Genomic DNA, 21706 nt, shown 5'->3' on the forward strand with positions numbered 1-21706 from the left:
GGGTACATCCTTATCTGGACAGCTGGTTGATCAGGGCTCTGTCTTTAATAGGGAGTTTGGATGCTACTTCCAGAGTGGTGGCTCTTCAATCCCTCGGTTGGGTAGTCAAATTCACGAAGAGTCATCTGTCACCCTCCTAGTCCCTTGAATACTTGGTTCAGTTTGACACCAAGGCCGGCTGAGTTTTTCTTCCAGCAGCCAGGAGATGCAAGCTCCATTCTCGGATACAGCCTCCTCTTGTAGCTCAGGAGCTTGGGATTTCATACAGGGTTTGGGCTGCTATGGATGTCATCCCTTGGACAAGAGCTCATATAAGGCCTCTTCAGTCCTCTTTCCTCTGCAGATCTCCTGTTTTCTAGGCGTACAATGTCCCTTTCCCCTGGCCCTTACTGGCCAAATGTAGTATGAATTAATGGTGATGTTGGCTTGCTGTTGAAGGTTTCCCTTCTAATCCCAAAGTGGATAGTGGTTATCATGAATGCCAGTCTCTTGGACTGGGGAGCTCATTGCTTTCATCATACGAAACAGGGCCAGTGGTCCTCTAAAGAAGCGTCATTGTCGTGTGACTGGCTCTTTTAGTGTTCATCAACATTTAACATTCATTAACATGATACATCAGCAGCAAGTCTGGGTTCTCTCAGACAATGCGACAGTGGTGGCCTCATTAACAGGCAGGGAGGGTCGCTTGTGTCTTCCTGGAGCTGGAGGCTCGTCTTCTCTCTATGCTCACACCGACTCTGTTCAGTATTTTTATATTTCCTTTACTTACCCTCTTTCAATCAGTAGGTCTCACACCATTCGTGCAGATGACATTCAGATATTAGTTTAGATTGTACTGACTCACAAGACATTACCACTTTCAACAGTAAGTTGACTCTGATAACAGCACAGGCTCAAGTTCAACTCAGGTAATTCAAGGAGTCGTCTTATAGGACAATAAGGTTACTTCCATGATCACTCTTCCTGTCTCATTGGCAGGGAACTCTATTACCTTCATTCCTTCCATCAAGATTCTAGGCACCATTTTTGATGAAACCATGAGCTTTCAGCCTCATTTCTTTAACATTATAAAATGCTGCTTCTTCGAACTCACTTACACAATTCGTCAATTGTTTACTACAACTGCTCTCTTCACTCACTCATTTGTGTTATCCCACCTAGACTACTGCAGTTTATTGCTTCAAGATGCCAGGATTCAGGGCATTTGACACCTCCAGCCTGTACAAAACATGGATGTTAAACTAATTATGGGATCCAAAAAATTTGACCTCATCACTCCCCTCATTCGTGAAGAGCACCAACTATCTATCTCCCATAAGATTTCTTTTTCAAACTTCTGTCGCTAAAAACACACTACTCTGGTACTCCCTATATATTTCTCATGGCTACTAATACCACACTCTCTGCTTTGTGCCTTCCTTCTGCAACATCTGCTATGACTTCATCTGCACTAGGATTAGGACCACATACACTAAATATCCTAGTGCAGATGGAACACCCTTCCCGCAACAATTTGTCTAGAGCTCTGTTATGCAAGGTTTAAATCAGGTCTAAAAACCTTTCTTTTCAAGTATGCTTATGGTCTTTAAACCCACTGCCCATGCTTGGGGTGATGGTGTTCTCAAGTTCTGTGAAATTATCCTCTTTCCTATCTATCTATTGTATTTCTTTTCCTCATTCATTCTAAATTAGTTGTTAACCGCTCTGACAGCCTTCTGAAGAGCGGTATATCAAATAATAATAAACTCTTTAAACTTAAGGACTGCTTTGATACATCCCATTCATCTGGATGGATCTGTTGGTGACATTAAGGAAGGAGAAATTGGGTCTTAGCTGCTAATTTTCTTTTCTGTATTCCCAAAAAATCAGTCCAGAACTCCACACTTCTTATGCACATTTCTCAGAACTTGTTTTTCATTATAGTTTAGCAGGCTTCTCTGTGTAGATGACCAAGCTAATTCTTCAGCCATTTGTTTTGCTGTTGATGTTTTAATTTTTTCTAAGGTTCTTCTGAAGTGGAAGGAGAATTTAGAGTTTGGGGGATTCTTTGTTTTCTGACTGCTTTGCTATCAAAGTTCCATATTGGGATAGTAGCACACTGTTCCCTATCACTGTGTTCTCTGTCTCTACCTGCTGGTAGATGGGCATAACCCATTTGTCTGCACTGATCTGTTGGGAATAAAGGAAAGAAAATTAGCAGATGGGACCTAATTTCTCCATACATTTTGGTTCCATAATTCTCTCTCTCTGTTGTTGTTGTTGTACTGTGACGTGGTAAACTGGGATTTCTTCATTAGATCAGTATTGTGAAACTCAATCATACTGGTCCTGCTGGAGAACACTGGAGTCTGTGTAGCTCGTGATGCATCTATTTGAGGGTACAGGCCAGAAACAAAGTCCTCCACCCACCCAAACAAGTGAGGTTGTAAAAACAAAAATATTAATGGATTTAAGCAGGCTTGGGAAGAGCCCAAGGGATCCTTATTTGTGAAGGGAGAGGGGTGGGGAGAGACAGACCAGCTAGGAACCTAATGCAATACACCAAGGATGAGGCTAAACACTATTACTATTAATCATTTCTATAGTGCTACTGCTACTAGACATATGCAGCGCTGTACACATTATATGCAGGCACTTTTTCTGTCCCTGGAGGACTCACTAAGTTTTTGTATTTGGGGCAATGGAGGGTTAAGTGACTTGCCCAAGGTCAAAGGGAGCTGCAGTGGGAATCAAAGCCAGGTTGCCAGGATCAAAGCCCACTGCACTAACCATTATGCTACTCCTCCACTCCAGGCTAGGAAGGATCTTTCATGTTCTATCTGGTTTTTTTTTTTTATTTTTTATGATTGCAAGTCTGAGCAGTCTATGCTTCTAGTAGCTGGCAGCTGTGCTTTTCAATGTGCCTGACAATTGTTCTCCCTGTTACAGATGAGCCTTCCGAGTGTCCCTGCATTCCTGGATGTCATTGGCCAGTATGACGTGGAGTTCAGGATCACTTTGGCTTGCAGGAATGGCAGCCTTTATGTTCTGCGCAGGTGATTCATGTGACCCAGAGCCAAGCTCCCTTTTGTTTCCCCTTCTCTTATCTCAAGGATGGAAAAACAAATCTGCTAACCTTGTGAATCTTTTATTCCCTTTTTAATATTTTTTTAATCCTGTAAGTTCTCGCCAACTCAGTCACAAACCAGACTGGAATGTGGCACCGTGAACCTATATTTGCACTACTCATGGATTTTTTTCCTTTATTTTATATTACCCCCCCCCCCCCCCCTGAATTAGCCTGGAATAATGTCCAGAAAGGAGGAGACAGCACATAGACCTTCCCAAAGATAAATGTAGTGTATTTACAGCAAGTACCAAGTTTTTAAAAGCAAATGCATTATATTTATAGCTAAAATTAATAATAAATCAGCACAACAAATGACAACATCCTAGCTCAGTCACTTCATTCAGCTTAGGTTGGGAAAGTCCCTCTGGCCAGCAGGCAGAGTTAGTAGTGATGTTATGGGAATTCTCTAACAGCTCGCCAACTCCAGAAATGAGACTTTGATTTCTAGAACTTTGCAGCCTAGTTAAATAATGGTGTTTCTTCCTGATTCACATCCTGCCAGTCTGGGCCAGCTGGCAATGACCCAGATGAGCATGCTTTCCTTAATTCCTTTTATGGGTTTTTCTTTCTTATGGAAGAAGATGTAAGAGATCTGCCTGTACCACAAATGGTTTTCAAGGGTGATGATGCAGAGGAACTGAAAGAAATCTTGGTGAACCTGGAAGATGTACTGAGCCAAGGCGACAAATTAAAGAGTAGTAAATCACCTGGACCAGATAGCATACATCCAGTGGCGTACCTAGGGTAGTTGACACCCGGGGCCGGTCATTTTTTAACCCCCCCCCCCCCCCAAATCCAGTACTAGGCATGCCGAGAATACAAAACACTCAGGACCTATAGAGCAATTCTACCATACCATAAGCAGTCATTTCTACGAGTCACACAAGAAAAAGGAAAGCATCTTAAACACTACAATGAGCACTAGAACATCAATTCACCTATTGTAAAACGAAACCAGACAGAATAGTACAGATCGTAGATCCTGCACAGTCAATGCCAACTGAAAGCCATGTCTTTTTCACAAACACAGATACACCCTAATCCACTATAGAATAAGTAATCATAAACTTTCTATTTAGACAAAAATTAAACTGAACCCCCAATGCCAGACTCTGCATACAATGCAACACCACAGAAACAGAAACTGTCCCCTAGTACTGTGCAAAATATAAAGACAGCAGATGTAAATTTGAAAAAAACTAACAAGTACCAATCACCACTTTACAAATTAACAAATAGAAATAAAACAAATATAGAAAGTAAAATAATACCATTTTATTGGACTAATACATTTAGCTTTCAGAGGCCAAAACCTCCGTCCTCGGGTCAGTACAGTATAGTGCTGTTACAGTATCTTATCCTGACCTGAGGAAGGGGGTTTTGTTCTCCGAAAGTTAGTCAAAATGTATTAAAATTAGTCCAATAAAAAGATTACCTTATTTACATGTTCTATTATAAACATTTAACACATCTACAATACTTTATCCTAAAGCAAAAAAAATAAAAAAATATATTTTATTTACAGTTTGTTGTCTCTGGTTTCTGCTTTCCTCATCTTCTTTTCACCGTCTTCCTTCCATCCAGCATCTGTCTTCACTCTCTCTCTCTCTCTCTCTCTCTCTCTCTCTCTCTGCGCCATCCAGTGTCAGCCCTCTCTGCCGTCCCTTCCATCCACTGCCTGCCCTTTCTCTCTGCCCCTTCAATCCACCATTTGCCCTCCCTCTCCCATCCATCCAGGGTCTGCCCTCCCTCTCGCTCCCCCTTCCATCTAGGATCTGTCCCCTCTCTCTCTCTGCCCCTTTTTTCAGCCCCCAGTTCCAGCCCTCTTCTCCCCTCCCCTTCTCCTGTCTGAGACCCCTACCCCAGTCCCCTTCTCTCCTCTGAACACCCCCACCCCAGTCCCCTTCTCCCCTCCACCTCCCCTGTCTGAGATCCCCCACCCCAGTCCCCTTCTCCCCTCCCCTTCCCTTCTCCCCTCTGAGATCCCCACCCCAGTCCCCTTCTCCCCTCTGAACACCCCCACCCGAGTCCCTTTCGCCCCTTTCCTTCCCCACCTCAGTCCCGTTAAAACCGGCGAAGCAGCGTCGCAGGCAGCGCCTCGTGCCCTGCTTGTAAAAAAAAAATCAAATCTCCTTCCTTCTTGACGTCGACTCGGGCCTTCCAATCAAATTGATTGGAAGGCCCGAGTCGACGTCAAGACGAGGAGGAGAAGGAAGGAGGTTTGATTTTTTTTTTTTTTACAAGCAGGGCGCGCGAGGCGCTGCCTGCGACGCTGCTTCGCCGGTTTTTTTAATGTGCGGCGCCGCGGGAATGGCCACGGGAGGCGGCGGGAGCGGAGCACCCTCCACCCACTGGCACCCGGGGCGGACCGCCCCCACCGCCCCCCCCTTGGTACGCCACTGCATACATCCAAGGGTACTCAAAGAACTCAAGCATAAAATTGCTGATCTGCTGTTAGTAATATGTAACCAGTCATTAAAATTGGCCATAGTATCTGAACATTGGAGAGTGGCCGGTGTGTTGTGAGGATTCTAGGTGTGATCTGAGAAATTACAGACCAGTAAGCCTGATGTCGGTGTCGGGTAAAATAGTGGAAACTATTATAAAGAATAAAATTGCAGAACATGTAGGCAAACATGGTTTAATGGGACAGAGTCAGCATGGGTTCAGCCAAGGAAAGTCTTACCTCACCAATTTGCTTCATTCTTTGAAGGCATGAATAAACATGTGGATAAAGGTAAACGGCTGATAGTGTATCTAGATTTTCAGAAAGATTTTGATAAAATTCCTCATGAGAAATTCCTGAGAAAATTAAAGTCATATGATAGGAGGCAATGTTCTGGTGTGGGTTAGAAATTGGTTATTGGACAGAAAACAGAGGGTAGGGTTAAATGGTCATTTTTCTCAATGGAGGAGGGTGAACAGTGGAGTTCCACTGGGATCGGTGCTGTTTAACATATTTATAAATAATATATAAATCAGAAAGACGAGTGAGATGATTACATTTGCAGATGATACAAAACTATTCAAGGTTGTTAAAACATGTGCAGACTGAAGTATTGCTGAAAGACCTTAGGAAATTGGAAGACTGGGCATCCAAATGGCAGATGAAATTTAATGTGGACAAATGCAAGGTGATGCACATTGGAAAGAATAATCCGAATCATAGTTACGTGATGCTAGGGTCCACCTTGGGGATCAGCAACCAAGAAAAAGATTTAGGTGTCGTCATAGACAATACGCTAAAATCTTCTGCTCAATGTGCGGTGGCAGCCAAAAAAGCAACAGGATGCTAGGAATTATTAGGAAAGGGATGGTGAATAAGACCAAAAATACTGTAATGCCTTTGTATCGCTCCATGGTGTGACCTCACCTTGAGTATTGCATTGTTCTGGTTGCCGTATCTCCAAAAAGATATAGTGGAATTAAAAAAGGTTCAAAGAAGAGCAACCAAAATGATAAAGGGGATGGAATTCCTCTCGTATGAGGAAAGGCTAAAGAGATTAGGGCTCTTCAGCTTGGAAGAGAGACAGGTGAGGGGAGATATGATTGAGGTCTACAAAACCCTGAGTGGTATAAACTGAGTAGAAGTACATAAGTACATAAGTAGTGCCATACTGGGAAAGACCAAAGGTCCATCTAGCCCAGCATCCTGTCACCGACAGTGGCCAATCCAGGTCAAGGGCACCTGGCACGCTCCCCAAACGTAAAAACATTCCAGACAAGTTATACCTAAAATGCGGAATTTTTCCAAGTCCATTTAATAGCGGTCTATGGACTTGTCCTTTAGGAATCTATCTAACCCCTTTTTAAACTCCGTCAAGCTAACCGCCCGTACCACGTTCTCCGGCAACGTTTTTTTTTAACTCGTTCCGAAAGTACAAAGGTTAGGGGACACGATGAAGTTACATGGAAGTACTCTTAAAACAGGAGGAAATATTTCATTCAAGTATTTCACTCAACAAGTAGTTATGCTCTGGAACTCTTTGCCGAGGATGTAGTAACAGCAGTTAGCGTATCTGGATTTTAAAAAGGTTTGGACAAATTCCTGGAGGAAATGTCCATAGTCTGCTATTGAGACAGACATGGGGAAGCAACTGCTTGCCCTGGAATTGGTAGCATGGAATGTTGCCATGATTTGGGTTCAGCCAGGTACTTGTGAACTGGCTTGGCCACTGTTGGAAACAGGATACTAGGCTAGATGGACCTTTGATGTGACCCAGTATGGCTACTCTTATGTTCTTATGTAAGTCACTTAACCCTCCATTTGCCTCAGGTACATACAGTGGGGGAAATAAGTATTTGATCCCTTGCTGATTTTGTAAGTTTGCCCACTGACAAAGACATGAGCAGCCCATAATTGAAGGGTAGGTTGTTGGTAACAGTGAGAGATAGCACATCACAAATTAAATCCGGAAAATCACATTGTGGAAAGTATATGAATTTATTTGCATTCTGCAGAGGGAAATAAGTATTTAATCCCTCTGGCAAACAAGACCTAATACTTGGTGGCAAAACCCTTGTTGGCAAGCACAGCGGTCAGACGTCTTCTGTAGTTGATGATGAGGTTTGCACACATGTCAGGAGGAATTTTGGTCCACTCCTCTTTGCAGATCATCTCTAAATCATTAAGAGTTCTGGGCTGTCGCTTGGCAACTCGCAGCTTCAGCTCCCTCCATAAGTTTTCAATGGGATTAAGGTCTGGTGACTGGCTAGGCCACTCCATGACCCTAATGTGCTTCTTCCTGAGCCACTCCTTTGTTGCCTTGGCTGTATGTTTTGGGTCATTGTCGTGCTGGAAGACCCAGCCACGACCCATTTTTAAGGCCCTGGCGGAGGGAAGGAGGTTGTCACTCAGAATTGTACGGTACATGGCCCCATCCATTCTCCCATTGATGCGGTGAAGTAGTCCTGTGCCCTTAGCAGAGAAACACCCCCAAAACATAACATTTCCACCTCCATGCTTGACAGTGGGGACGGTGTTCTTTGGGTCATAGGCAGCATTTCTCTTCCTCCAAACACGGCGAGTTGAGTTCATGCCAAAGAGCTCAATTTTTGTCTCATCTGACCACAGCACCTTCTCCCAATCACTCTCGGCATCATCCAGGTGTTCACTGGCAAACTTCAGACGGGCCGTCACATGTGCCTTCCGGAGCAGGGGGACCTTGCGGGCACTGCAGGATTGCAATCCGTTATGTCGTAATGTGTTACCAATGGTTTTCGTGGTGACAGTGGTCCCAGCTGCCTTGAGATCATTGACAAGTTCCCCCCTTGTAGTTGTAGGCTGATTTCTAACCTTCCTCATGATCAAGGATACCCCACGAGGTGAGATTTTGCGTGGAGCCCCAGATCTTTGTCGATTGACAGTCATTTTGTACTTCTTCCATTTTCTTACTATGGCACCAACAGTTGTCTCCTTCTCGCCCAGCGTCTTACTGATGGTTTTGTAGCCCATTCCAGCCTTGTGCAGGTGTATGATCTTGTCCCTGACATCCTTAGACAGCTCCTTGCTCTTGGCCATTTTGTAGAGGTTAGAGTCTGACTGATTCACTGAGTCTGTGGACAGGTGTCTTTCATACAGGTGACCACTGCTGACAGCTGTCTGTCATGCAGGTAACGAGTTGATTTGGAGCATCTACCTGGTCTGTAGGGGCCAGATCTCTTACTGGTTGGTGGGGGATCAAATACTTATTTCCCTCTGCAGAATGCAAATAAATTCATATACTTTCCACAATGTGATTTTCCGGATTTAATTTGTGATGTGCTATCTCTCACTGTTACCAATAACCTACTCTTCAATTATGGGCTGCTCATGTCTTTGTCAGTGGGCAAACTTACAAAATCAGCAAGGGATCAAATACTTATTTCCCCCACTGTATTTAAATTTTAATCCTTCCAGAGACAGGAGAATAGCTATTATACCTGAATATAATGCTCTATGAGCTACTACTGAAAAAGTGTGAGCTAAAGGTGGTGCAGTGGGATAAGGGAATGAGATTAGTCACCAGGGCCACTAGGAGCTTCCTGTCTATAATAGCTTTACTCACAGGGGCAATATCTTCAAATGGGTTCATTCTGCACGTACCATGACAGAAATGAACTTCACTCCTAAGTCAAGATATGTGGAGGATAACCTCAGTCTCTCAAATTTACTACTAACATTTGCTGTAGTACTTTCATCATGCCAAAGTGAGCTTCCTTGTAGAATTCATAAAATATAGGCAACCTATCCAGGTGTGTGTGAAAATTCCTTAGCCCGTGACCTTGAGGTTTGTGTGGTAATACTTGTAACCCTGTTTCTTTTCTGAATTCTATATAATTCCAAGATTCTAATCTCCCACCCTATTCATTCATTCCTTTATTTAAAATATTTATTTACCGCACTTACAGTTTTGCATTAATTCAATGCAGTTTACAGTATGAGTATGTAATACACTATAACAGTGAAATCAGCAAATCATATCACGTCCATTCAAAATGTTCTATCCAGTGATTATACATATACCAGTAATTCTTAATTCCTAAGACATCCCATTCCATCACTGCAGTGAAAAAGACAGAGAACATTCTTTTCTGAAGGCACATTTTGTACACATCATGGACAGTTGGAAAAGGTGCAGCGAAGGGCGACTAAAATGATAGCGGGGATGGGACGACTTCCCTATGAAGAAAGACTAAGGAGGCTAGGGCTATACAGCTTGGAGAAGAGACGGCTGAGGGGAGACATGATAGAGGTATATAAAATAATGAGTGGAGTGGAACAGGTGGATGTGAAGCGTCTGTTCACGCTTTCCAAAAATACTAGGACTAGGGGTATGCGATGAAACTACAGTGTAGTAAATTTAAAACAAATCGGAGAAACTGTTTCTTCACCCAATGTGTAATTAAACTCTGGAATTCGTTGCCGGAGAAAGTGGTGAAGGCGGTTAGCTTAGCAGAGTTTAAAAAGGGGTTAGACGGTTTCCTAAAGGACAAGTCCATAAACCGCTACTAAACGGACTTGGAAAAATCCAAAATTCCAGGAATAACATGTATAGAATGTTTGTACGTTTGGGAAGCTTGCCAGGTGTCCTTGGCCTGGATTGGCCGCTGTCGTGGACAGGATGCTGGGCTCGATGGACCCTTGGTCTTTTCCCAGTATGGCATTACTTATGTACTTAAGTTGGAACACGCAACTTGTATTATAATCAGACTGTGGATGCGTATTTAGATAGTACTATCGTAGTCTAGATCCGAAATATATGGGACTCCCCTCTCTCTGTGGTGCAAATGCAGTAAAATGCACTTACCTTTATGTACAGGTTAGCTCAGCTTTTCGTTATGATTCGTTGCCAGAGAATGTGGTAAAAGCAGTTAACTTAGCAGGGTTTAAAATAGGTTTGGATAATTTCCTAAAAGAAAAGTCCATAAGTCATTATTATGATGGACTTTGGAAAATCCACTGCTTATTTCTAGGATAAGCAGCATAAAATCAGTTTTATTCTTTTGGGATCTTGCCAGGTACTTGTAACCTGGATTGGCTACTGTTGGAATCAGGGTACTTGGATTCATGGACCTTTGGCAATGCTTATGTTCTTATTCTGTGTGTGCCCTAGGAAGTTTGTGCAGGAGTTATTATTATTTGTTGCATTTGTATCCCACATTATCCCACCTCTTTGCAGGCTCAAAGTTACCTGTGCGCAAAAGCCTTGGACCGACTTTAACACACAACACGTTTAAATTAGGGCTGTACCAAATATTTGGCCCCCTAGTGCCCCGAATATATTATTCATATTCAGCTGAATACGAATAATACATTTGGGGTACTAGAGTGCCGAATATTTGGTACAGCCCTAAATTAAATACATACAAATGCAAAGAAGTGTGCAGAAGGTAAAAGGACTGAGCAGAATATTGGGGCTTTAATGCCAGGTCTGAGAAGGCATAAAAACCTTGCTCATTCTTCTGTGGTAGTGTTGCTGAGGATTTCATTCCTCTTTCTTCCCTTTACTGCTGTAGGCATAAGGACCTGCAACTTTTTTGTGCCTTCCATAAAGAGTATGGCTAAAAAATAAAAAGACAGAGCTGAGGGAGGTGTGCTTAACAGCAGGTAAATTGCTGGACTGTTGACAAATTGCATGTGAATAAATCTGTATATAAATATTGGTATTGTATTCACATACCATTTTTCAGCATATGCACAGATGTATGTGCATGTGATCTGATGTGCACAAAAAAATTAAAAATCAGCACACAAGACACAGTTGCCACTTGCACAGACCCATGTGCATGTGTGTCTGGTATGCTTTCCCATGTTAGTGCACATTTTTTGTGCTTGGCCTATTTGTTTGCTTACAGTGTGAGGGAGCAAATGTTTGCACTACGCTTGCATTAGGAAACTGTACGCTTAGCTTTAGTGCACGGTTCTCATGGAAGGTAACTGCTTCGGTCCCTGAGCATCTTAAATAAAAGTAAAAGCAATTTAAATTTAATTTGCACTGCCACCAAGATTCAGTGAAGGAATTTGTGCAATAGTGCTGGTTGTCACATTTCAACTTCTCTAAAACAAATTAGATAGTTGCATTCTGTAGTACTGAGATAGCACACCACCAGGACTCCATTACAATAATCTAGCAGTATTAGCATTAGTAGTATCATATGCAACACTTCTTAAGTTGGATAGGAATTTAATCCAAGAATGAAACTTAAATGTAACCTTATGCGCTACCTCTGTAAGTCATGCTTCCATCCTGAGGGAGCCTTTCTAGAGTAGCTCCGGATTCTTTATTTCTAGCACTGTTCTGTTTAAGTCCACTCATATTTAGCCATTAATTTTTTTGTACCTTTTTGGCAGGGATTCCAAGCGTCCCAAGTACTGCATCGAGCTGAGCTCCCAGCCAGTGGGGCTGGTAAGGGTTCAGAAGAACATTGTGGTGGGCTGCTCTGAGGAGACCCTCCATGCGTACACCCAGAAGGTCAGAACACTGAGCTTGTTTCCCCAGTCTGCCCTGTCCTTCCCCTCTCTCTCCCCTCCTGCTTGTACTTAGCCCCTGGATCCTGTCTCTTTATACCCTATTGTTCTAGAAAAGAAGGATCACTTGTTCTATGCCAACCCCCTCCCTCATTTGCTTATTTATTCCTGTCTACTGTGCTGTCATAAGTTTTACTTAGTCCGAGACCTTCTCTTCCCTCTGCAGCCAAGATCACTTTGTTTCTATCTCAGTTGTGCTTAATTTTGACACTGTTTTGGCAGCTGTAACTTCTTATGAAAGACTGTTCCATCTGTCCATCCCCTCTCTTTGAACATAGTAACATAGTAGATGACGGCAGAAAAAGACCTGCATGGTCCATCCAGTCTGCCCAAAGTATTTTCTCATTCTTTTTGAGCCTTCCTCCCTCCAGCTTTCTGTGCTTGCTAAATAATCTGTATCTCTGTTTTGCTTCTTTTTTTCTATATCTGTATCTCCCTCACCGCCATCTCTCTGTTTAGTGCTTATCATGTAAACTATGCATCATTTTAGTGATCCTCTCTTGAATGTTATGTAGTTCTTATAGACCGCTAAGTTCCAATTCAGATTCTAAGTGAGGTACAATAAGAATACAACCCTGTAGCCCAAGCCACCAAATAAACAATAATGTCTCCCCGAAGCACATGTTCCATTATACAGAGGAGTCATCCACATGCTGGGCATTGAACGGAATAGTCTTCCCATTTTTGGCTAAATAGGCCCGGAACTCTGTGTCATGGAAAAGATAAGAGGGAAAACGCCACCCTATCCCCGGAGTATGCAGAAAATTCTGGTCTAGATCTACCCAAATCATGTAGTGGTCTGCAACAGAAATAGGACCAATCTTAGCTGTCACCACCACAGTAAATAAAGAGTGAGAGCCAATATATAATCTATGGGACATTATCCCATGCGCCCTGGACAATTGTGTATAAGCCACCTCAGTTGGATGCAAAAGCCTCCAAGGATCAACCAAATCCAGGGAGTTACATAAATAGGATAAACTCTTATTATGGCCCAACCCAGGACAAGCCAGAGGGAAGATCTTTCCAATTGTGGATTAAAAACCTGATCAAAATCCCCCACCAGTTATTTGAACTTATCAACCATTTAACATTGCCTTAAACCTTTTTATGTTAACCACCACCCTCCTTCCCTTTTTTCATATCTCCCCTTCCACAGCCCATAGGGTCTAGACTCTTATAACCCCATGGGCCCTTGGCCAAGAAATGTAGGGAAAGATTCAATCAAACATTTGGTTATCACTCTGCGAATATTACCACTGATCTAATATGATTTCCCACATCCCGGACCGTCCCTAGTCTTCCCCCTTAACCCTTTGATCCATCCAATTAAGGTTCCTTGTACCCTGCCCGTCTTCCATTTTCTATTCTCTCCCCCACCCCACCCGCAAGTCATCAGCGTTAACACTTACATCCCTAACTAATGTAACAACAGACACACCACAATATTATCAACGAGAAAGAAAAAAAAAAAGGGGGGGGGGAGGGAAAGGTAAAAGGGGAAGCCTCCTCTATCCCTCAGAGCACTCGTAGCATCCTAGACATCCTAAATATCCCTTCAGAGTGTCCCCGCCTGATCTGTATAACTATTGTCCAGTATTGAGTAGCATACTTCGCACTCTGTGTGGGAGGGAGTCAATATATACACCCCATATTCCTTGAAATAACTTCCACCTTTTAGGTGTGCATTTTGCATATCGATGCTCAAAAATCATCAAAGCATGCAGCTTATTTCTCCATGTCCAAAAGGACGGTGTTTCTTCCCCTACCCACACTCCCAAGATTACTTTTTCCCCCAAAATCCCTGCCTTCCTCAGCAGTGATGTATATGTTCTGGTAGGTAAATGGTATGCTTCATAATAATCTAATAATATGGCCTGTGGAGATAGTGGAATTACACAGCCTGTTAATTTCTGCAGATACCCACACACTGCCTTCCAAAAAGTCTGAGTGTGAGGGCATTCCCACAATGAATGGTAGAAAGAGTTTATTCCCTGTTTGCATTTTTGGCATATTGGTGAATCTACTGTCCCTATTTTAAATAAGCGTTCTTGTGTAAAGTATGCTTGGTGGATTACACGAAACTGACATTCTCTAAGGGCTGCATTAACTGATATTTCAGGTATTCTCTTTATTAACTTTAAGGGGTTCAGCCTCACACCCAATTCAGGGGCCCATCTAGCAACCAGGTCCTCAAACATCCTTTCCTGTGAGTTCATCTGGATTGCTGCATGCAATCCAGATATCAAAAGACCTTCATCTCTAAATTTTTCAAAAAAGCCCTGTATCTTATTTCCTAACGACGGGATCAAGGCCTCTCGTTCCAACGATGCTATATAATGACTTAATTGCATGTAGGCCATCACATCCCCGCTGCCAGAAGTACCTCCCATGTGTGCATCTTACCATTGCCATCTAATACATGTTGTAATAATATAAGACCCTTGGCTGCCCACCGAGTAAAACTCGCATTGTCATTCCCCGGGGCAAGTTTCCTTTAATCGGGAGTTGGTCAAATATATCGGCCCGTCCTCCCAACAATCGAACCAAAAACTTCCACGTCTGTCTCATTGCTCTCAACAACCTACTCTGTCTCAGCTCTCTCGGAAGTGACTTTTGCGGGCAGTGCAATAGGGAGAAGATGTGCCAAGGAGCATAGTATCCTGTTTCATAGTCTCTCGGGGTATATCTGTCTTGTTCCAGTATCCAATCGCCTAGGTGTCGGAGTAAGCAGGCATAATTGTATACAGTTAAGTCTGGGATGCCTGCTCCCCCATACTTCCATGCCCCTACTAAGTACTTAAACTGCATTCTTGGTTTTTTTTCCCGCCCAGCAAAAAAAGGTAATCATTCTCTGCAGATTTTTAAGATCTCAATACCTTAAAAGGCATTCATTGAATAATATATAACCACTTGGGAAATAATACCATGTTAAATAATTGAATACATCCATGCAGCGAAAGAGGCAAGGTTTGCCCATGGGTTAATATACTTTTACAATGATCCAATAGAGAATCCATATTTATTCTATACAGACTTGTCGTGGTTCGGGATAATTGGATTCCCAAGTATCTAAAGGAGTTGAATTCCCACTTCACTGGGAATGTTCCTACCCATCCAGCTCTTACTGCGTGCTCTGTAGGCATCGCTATAGTTTTATCTAAGTTCAGCGCAAATCCTGAGTAATCCCCATATTCTTCTAGGCACTCCATTAACGTAGGGAATGATCTCTGGGGATCTACTAGATGTACTAATAAATCATCTGCAAATGCTGACATTTTAAAGATATTTCTCCCTATTTCTACTCCTCGAATCTCCCCATTACTCATGATTTCCCTAATTAGTGGGTCCACCGTTAATACAAAGAGCATAGGGGAAAGTGGACACCCCTGCCTAGTTCTACGATGTATGTCGAATTCAGGAGAAAACACTCCGTTAACCAATACACTAGCCCTAGGGGATCGATATAACACTTGTAAGGCCTCTAAAAAATACCCAGAAAACCCATATCTCCGTAACACTGTAAACAAAAACTCCCAATATACGCGGTCAAATGCTTTTTCAGCATCAAAACTAGCCAAGAGGGATAGTATCCTGGCTGTCTCCACATATTCCATTGAAAGCAAGAGCCGCCGCATATTGTGTGCTACCGTACGCCCTGCCACGAACCCCACCTGTTGCTCACTCATCAAGTCGGGTAGCACTCTAGCCATTCTATTGGCCAATATCTTTGCAAAAAGTTTAAGTTCCATGTTCAACAATGATATTGGTCTATATGAAGATGTTTGCTCCGGATTCCACCCTGGCTTCAGCAGCAACACTATCTGTGTCAACTGAAGCGATTGCGGTACCCTTCCATCTATTATAAACTGCGAAAAATATGCTTGCAATGTCGGTATAATGGAAGGGGATAACAATTTGAAGCTATTCTTTCTTTAAAGGAGAATTGTGGTGTCATTTCATGTTTGGTGGTCAGACTGCTTTTTAACTTTTGTTTTTTCCCTGCTGGTTCCTTCATGCACATAGCACCTTATTTTATTTTTTTCATAGCTGCAGTCCATTCCTTGCTATGTTACATGTAAGGACTTTGAAGTTCCTCGCTGAGCAGACCAAGCATGGTTCACATTTCTATGCTTGCTGCTTCTTCTGGAGCACTGCCTTTTCTGCTTTAAAAAAGAAAAGAAAAAAAAAAAAACATCAGCGGCAGCCATTTTACTTTATTTACCCATGCTGTTCTCGGCTAGCTTATGGGTGCTACATTTGATGTCCCAATCTCTCTTCAGCTCCAGATACTTTTTCTTTGCTTAGCTGTTAGCCGCAATAGAATTGTACAGCTCTGCCTTCTGTTATAGTATAGCCTATTCTTGAGAGGTTTTTTTCTTGTTAAATGTCAATGCATTTCCTATTGCCCTGTTTCTTTGGGTACATTGCCTTCAGCATGTCTCGTAATTTATGGGAGTCACTAACTTTCTGAGCTTTTGCTGGTTTTCCTTTTGGAGCTTTTCAGCCTCAGTCTCCTTAGTTCATCAGATGCTTTCCTCTTCTGGGCTAATTATCAGGGTTACTCCCTAGCCTACAGCCAGACCAGAACCACTTTGTCTGCAGATTCATTAACTCTGTTTTAAGAAAAGAATAACTTCTGTTCTTTTCTTTTTCTCTTCTCCATTCAAGAGAAGAAAAAACAAAAATCCAGGTTTGTGTCACCTCGATTGGTGTCATGTATTCATTTTTCTCCGAGGACAAGCAGGCCAGAAATTCTCACACGTGAGTGACCTATCCTACGTTGCCCAGTTTGGATCTTGAAAAAGCTTTGTACAGCTTTAAGAGCACGCATATGCATGAGTGCCTTCCCACCCACCGCGAAGCATGAGACCACTAGTTCTCTTTTTTCCACAGTGAGGAGAGGATGCCATTTTCGGCACGCTTCACAGCTCGGTTCGTGAGAATTTTTCAGAGCGTCTATTTTGTGCTTTCCCTTGCCAATTTGTTTTCTTTTTTGCTTTATTTCTCTTTTGGGGCTTTATTTTTTGCCTTATCCTTAATTTTAAGATTTCTTTTGTCCCCTTTCTTTTTCCTATGCTCGGTAGGCCGCACTTAGGCCTGAACTTCAGTCAGGCTTGCCGCTTTTCCTTCTGGTGCTTTGCCCCCTTTTTTGGCCCCATTGAGTCTTTTGATTTGGCCATGGCTGTTTTTCTTTCCATGTCATCGAAGGTTCCCAGTGGCTTCAAGCGCTGTAGCTGGTGCAGTAGGACCATCTCTTTCAAAGATGCCCATTCTTGGTGTTTTCAGTGTTTGCGGCCTGAAAATACCCCTTCTAACTATGTTCTTTGCCTTCATATGAAGAAAAGAACCCAGTTGGCCATACAGGCTCAACGAGAAACATTTTGGAGCCAGGTCCATATCCTTGATGTTGGTATTGGCATTGGCGGCTTTGGTATCGGGTACATCAGTCCACATGGCTGCTAAGCCCTTAGACACGGGGAGTGACTGTGCATCGAGTGGGTCTCCACCTGCCTCAATGCTGGTTGCTACACAGGTTCCCTGGGACCGATCAGAATCTGACCTGACCCCAAGGAGTGAGGATTCGACAATGTCTTCATTGGCACCGAGAAGTGTCACTGACTGGCATAGAGGGAAGCCCAAGAAGGATTGGCATTGATTGCCCTTGACCCATGGTGCGAGGAACTGCAGGACACAGAGGGAACACCCGGCACCCAAAAAGTGTTGGCACCGGGAGGACTGCTCCCCCTCCATACTAGAGGTACCGATGTGCGGGTCTCCACTCAGCCAGGACCAGGCATCCACTTCAACCCCGACAGTTCAGCAGCCTGTCTCTGAACTGATGCCCCAGCCTTTCCCAGTGTCGGCTCTCGATGAGTGCCTCTGGGCCTTGCTCCCAGAGCTTTGGCAGGGCTATTACAATAGAGTGCATTGGTGACTGGGATGCTTGCGCCTGCCATGCCTCTTCCTGCAGCCCCACATGGCCATCAGCTTGTGGTGAGGTCTGCGACACTGTTGCCACCTGCAGCCTTAGTATCGACTGGCACCTCCTTGACGTCAGTGGAGGAAGCTTCACCGGAGTTGACACTTTGATGCTCCTCTCGAAGACATGGCTCCTCCTTGTCGAGGCGGGCTCAATCTCTGCTCTCCCATGAGGAGTTTTTTGCTGACACCGATGAGTGCTCACGGGCGCCTAATGAGGATCCATGGTACTTCTCAGAGGGAGGAGTCGTATGGTATCCCATCTGATCCCTCCCCTCCACAGGAAAAAAGAAAATCTCCACTGGGGATCCTTCCTTCCCATCTTTTGCTAAAGAAATTGTGACTGCCATTCCTGTTCCTTTGGAAGTGGAAGACGAGCCCAGGGCTATGATGTTCGAGGTCTTGGACTACGAATCTCCTCCTAGAGAGGCTGTTACAGTCCTGCTTCATGAGATCTTATGGGATGTTCAAGTGAAGAATCGGGAGTCCCCTCTGTTCTCTATAAGAAGATTGACACCATGTACCAGATTCACTCTCAGATTTGATAGATTCCAGTCACCTCATCATTCCTTGGTGGTGGAATCTGCTCTCAGAAGGGTTAGGAGTTCTAGAGAATTTGCTTTGGCACCACCTAGCAGAGAAGCTCAAATCCTGAACTCTTTTGGGCGGAAGATGTATTGGGCCTCTATGCTCATTTCCCATATCCAGTCATGCCAGCTCTACACGAGCCTATACTTGTTGAACTTGGTGTGCAGTATGTCTGATTTGTCATGCAGAGTCACTTCGCAAGTTGGCAAAGTTTGCAGGCAGCAGAAGGTGTGTTGTAAGTTCTTGTCCAGGGGTGCCTATGACACTTTTGATGTGACTTCCAGGATCTCTGCTTAATAGTGATGCACAAACTCTCATGACTGCGTGTCTCCAGCTCCTTGTGTGCTGGGTGCAGGGGTCCAGTGGAATGATGGTGGCGGCAGCCTGGGCTGCCTGGCTTGGGCAAGGGGGGAGAGGAAGAGAGGAGTTTTAACCTAATGCCAGCTCTGAGTTTGCGTTGGGTTAAGGCGCTATTCCACTTGTATGTTCAGAGCGTTGTGCTGTGATCATATGAGTGGAATACCGCAGAATTCATTTAAATATCATTTAAATGAGCTCTGTGGTATTCCCTGGCTTGGGCACTGTTTGCCGTGCCAGACCCCTCGATAATATGTGTGCTGGTAATTGCGGGTGCTAGTGGTCTCTAGCTCTCGCATTTACCTTTGATCATTGGGGCCTTTGTCTATAAGATGTCACCTGTCTCTCAATTTTGCTCCTTATCTGATGATTACCTTCCTCATGTCACCCTTCACTGGTTAGAAAGTGTAGTTGCTTACCTGTAATGGAGGCCCTCTGTGGACAGCAGGATAAGTGAGCTATATGCTGGTGACATCATCCTTGGAAACATGGATGGATTAGCTCTGCTAAAGCTCAGAAAAGGTCTTTCTGAGCATGTGCTATCAGATGTCACCAGTGTGTGGCTACTTATCCTGCTTATCCATGGAGAAAGATAAATACTAAGAAATCAGTTTATTACTTTATATGACCTATATCACTACCACCTCCCACTGTAGAAAACTGCTAATACACTATTGCAGCGCAGAGAAGGAAAAGGCTCCTAATCCCCGTGACCCTCTTAGCCATTCCACCCCAGTAATTTCCTATACAGAATGGTTCTATACAAGACCCCATTAATGATCCATATTTAATTTTGGCTGCAGGGGAAGAAACTCTGGACTGTCTATCTCCCGGCATCTATCACAACCATGAGCCTACTAGACCAGAAGTCTCGTGGCTTCCAGGCTGTCATGGTGGGCCTCGCCAACCTGGAGGTGCACTTATATCGAGACAAAAATCTTCTCAACATCATCAGGACACCGGTGAGGGGCATGGTGGTTTCCACAGAATCTTCATGTGCTTTCCCTCCTCCCTCACTCCAATTCTTCATCTGTCTCTTCCATCCCTTCCTAGCATATGAAGCCCACATAAAGTTAGATATGCAGAAACTGTGCAGAATGTTTAGTGGGATGCTATCATGACTTGCAAAACAGGAAAACAGAAAAGCTTCAAAAAAGAAATGTTGTTCCTACTCCCATCCTATTGTCATCTTTGCAGCATCCTCCTAATTGAGCCTGTTTAATCACTGAGTGTTTGCAAACTTACAGGATGTTGTTACCAGCGTTTGTTTTGGCAGATATGGCCGGGAAGACAACACGTTAATCATGACGACGAAAGGTATGAATAAGCATCCAGCATCTTTCATCTTTCCTGGTATTCCTCCACTTAATTTAAGACAATTGCATGATCTCTCTTGTACAGTGTAGATTTGTTTATCAATATCAAAATCTTGTAACCCTCTAATCATAGGAAACTAGCTCCTAGCAGCTAACTCCCCCCCCCCCCCCAAAAAAAAATAGAATAAAACATTAAAAATAAATATAACAAAACAGGACAAATGAGGGTTAAATCACCATGTCACCAGAAGTTAAAATAACTTGTAACTGCTTTGGGTAAATTTAATAACTTCAGGGTGTAGCTGCTTATCTTGTTACAAGGGTTATCCATGGGTAGCAGGATCCTACAACCACACAACTGGTGATGTCACCACGTTGACACAACCAAGTGGTGAGCGAGTCTGCTTTCCCAGAGCTCAAACCTCTAGAAAAAAAAAAAAAACTTCTGAGCTTGCACGGGAATGCCCACATTTGTCTTGACAACCTTTTCATCAGTTTATGATTTCGCAAAACGTCAGCACTGGGATGGACGGGCGAGAATGTGTGGCTTTTGTATTCTCACTCTTATATACCTCTGCTTGACCTTCAACTGATTTTACAGCAAAAAGCCCTAAAGTTCATTCAGCCAAAAAGGTTCTGCTGAGCGCTTCACACTCACCCTAGCAAACTCTCACCTCGGAGCAACCTGCGGAAAGGGGACCCCCTCCCATTCATACCAGCCATTAACTCTTGGTATCCTCCCCAACGGTCATGCTTGAGCCCAGGGCTAGGTGGAATCTATTTCCGCAAGGAACCCGCTTAGATACTTCTCTGGGCTTTTCTCTCAATGAAGTGAATTAACTGGTTCATCAAGGTTGCTAACAGGCCCTGAGATTGCCCCTTCTCCACCCGGGCTAAGGCAGAAGTATGCATGGGCTCTACCTGCATTCCTTCACCAACCTCTTTGGCCTCGGTAATCACCTCCCCAGGCATCCATTCCATAGGCTTTATCTGTCTGTCCCCTCTCCCCAGCTGCTCCCAATCTTTATCATGAACCTGCTCAAAAGCCTCCTCCTCCTCCCCCCTGGGAACCTGGGAGTTGTAGTCTGGTTCACCTTCTCTAAGGGAGTCTAGTGGCCTCTGGGAGTCAGGGGCATTGCAGCGCTGGTTAGTTCTAGAGGGTTCAGGTGATCCTTCTCGAGGATGCTGGGATCGGTAGTCCCTCCATTGTTCCCACCCACGCCGGCCTTTCCAGTGCCCCAGTCCGCAGTTCTGGCTCCTGGATCTACCTAACCCTTCACAAGTGTCACAGTATATATCTATATTTCTCCGAGGACAAGCAGTCTTATTTATTCTCACAAGTGG

At 43.8% G+C, this 21706-nt stretch overlaps 1 protein-coding gene across 5 annotated transcripts in view; it reads left to right on the forward strand.

The window, feature by feature from the left end:
* Positions 1 to 21706, forward strand: part of BBS1 (Bardet-Biedl syndrome 1) — an 82948-nt gene that overhangs the window by 31079 nt on the left and 30163 nt on the right. For all 5 annotated transcript variants that reach the window (XM_030218933.1, XM_030218930.1, XM_030218932.1 and 2 more), the window contains exons 10-13: positions 2929 to 3035; positions 11943 to 12063; positions 19850 to 20008; positions 20294 to 20363. In XM_030218933.1, the coding sequence (XP_030074793.1) occupies positions 2929 to 3035; positions 11943 to 12063; positions 19850 to 20008; positions 20294 to 20363 (457 nt within the window). The remainder of the gene's footprint in view (positions 1 to 2928; positions 3036 to 11942; positions 12064 to 19849; positions 20009 to 20293; positions 20364 to 21706) is intronic.

Source organism: Microcaecilia unicolor, chromosome 11 (genome assembly GCF_901765095.1).
Source record: "Microcaecilia unicolor chromosome 11, aMicUni1.1, whole genome shotgun sequence".
NCBI lineage: Eukaryota > Metazoa > Chordata > Amphibia > Gymnophiona > Siphonopidae > Microcaecilia > Microcaecilia unicolor.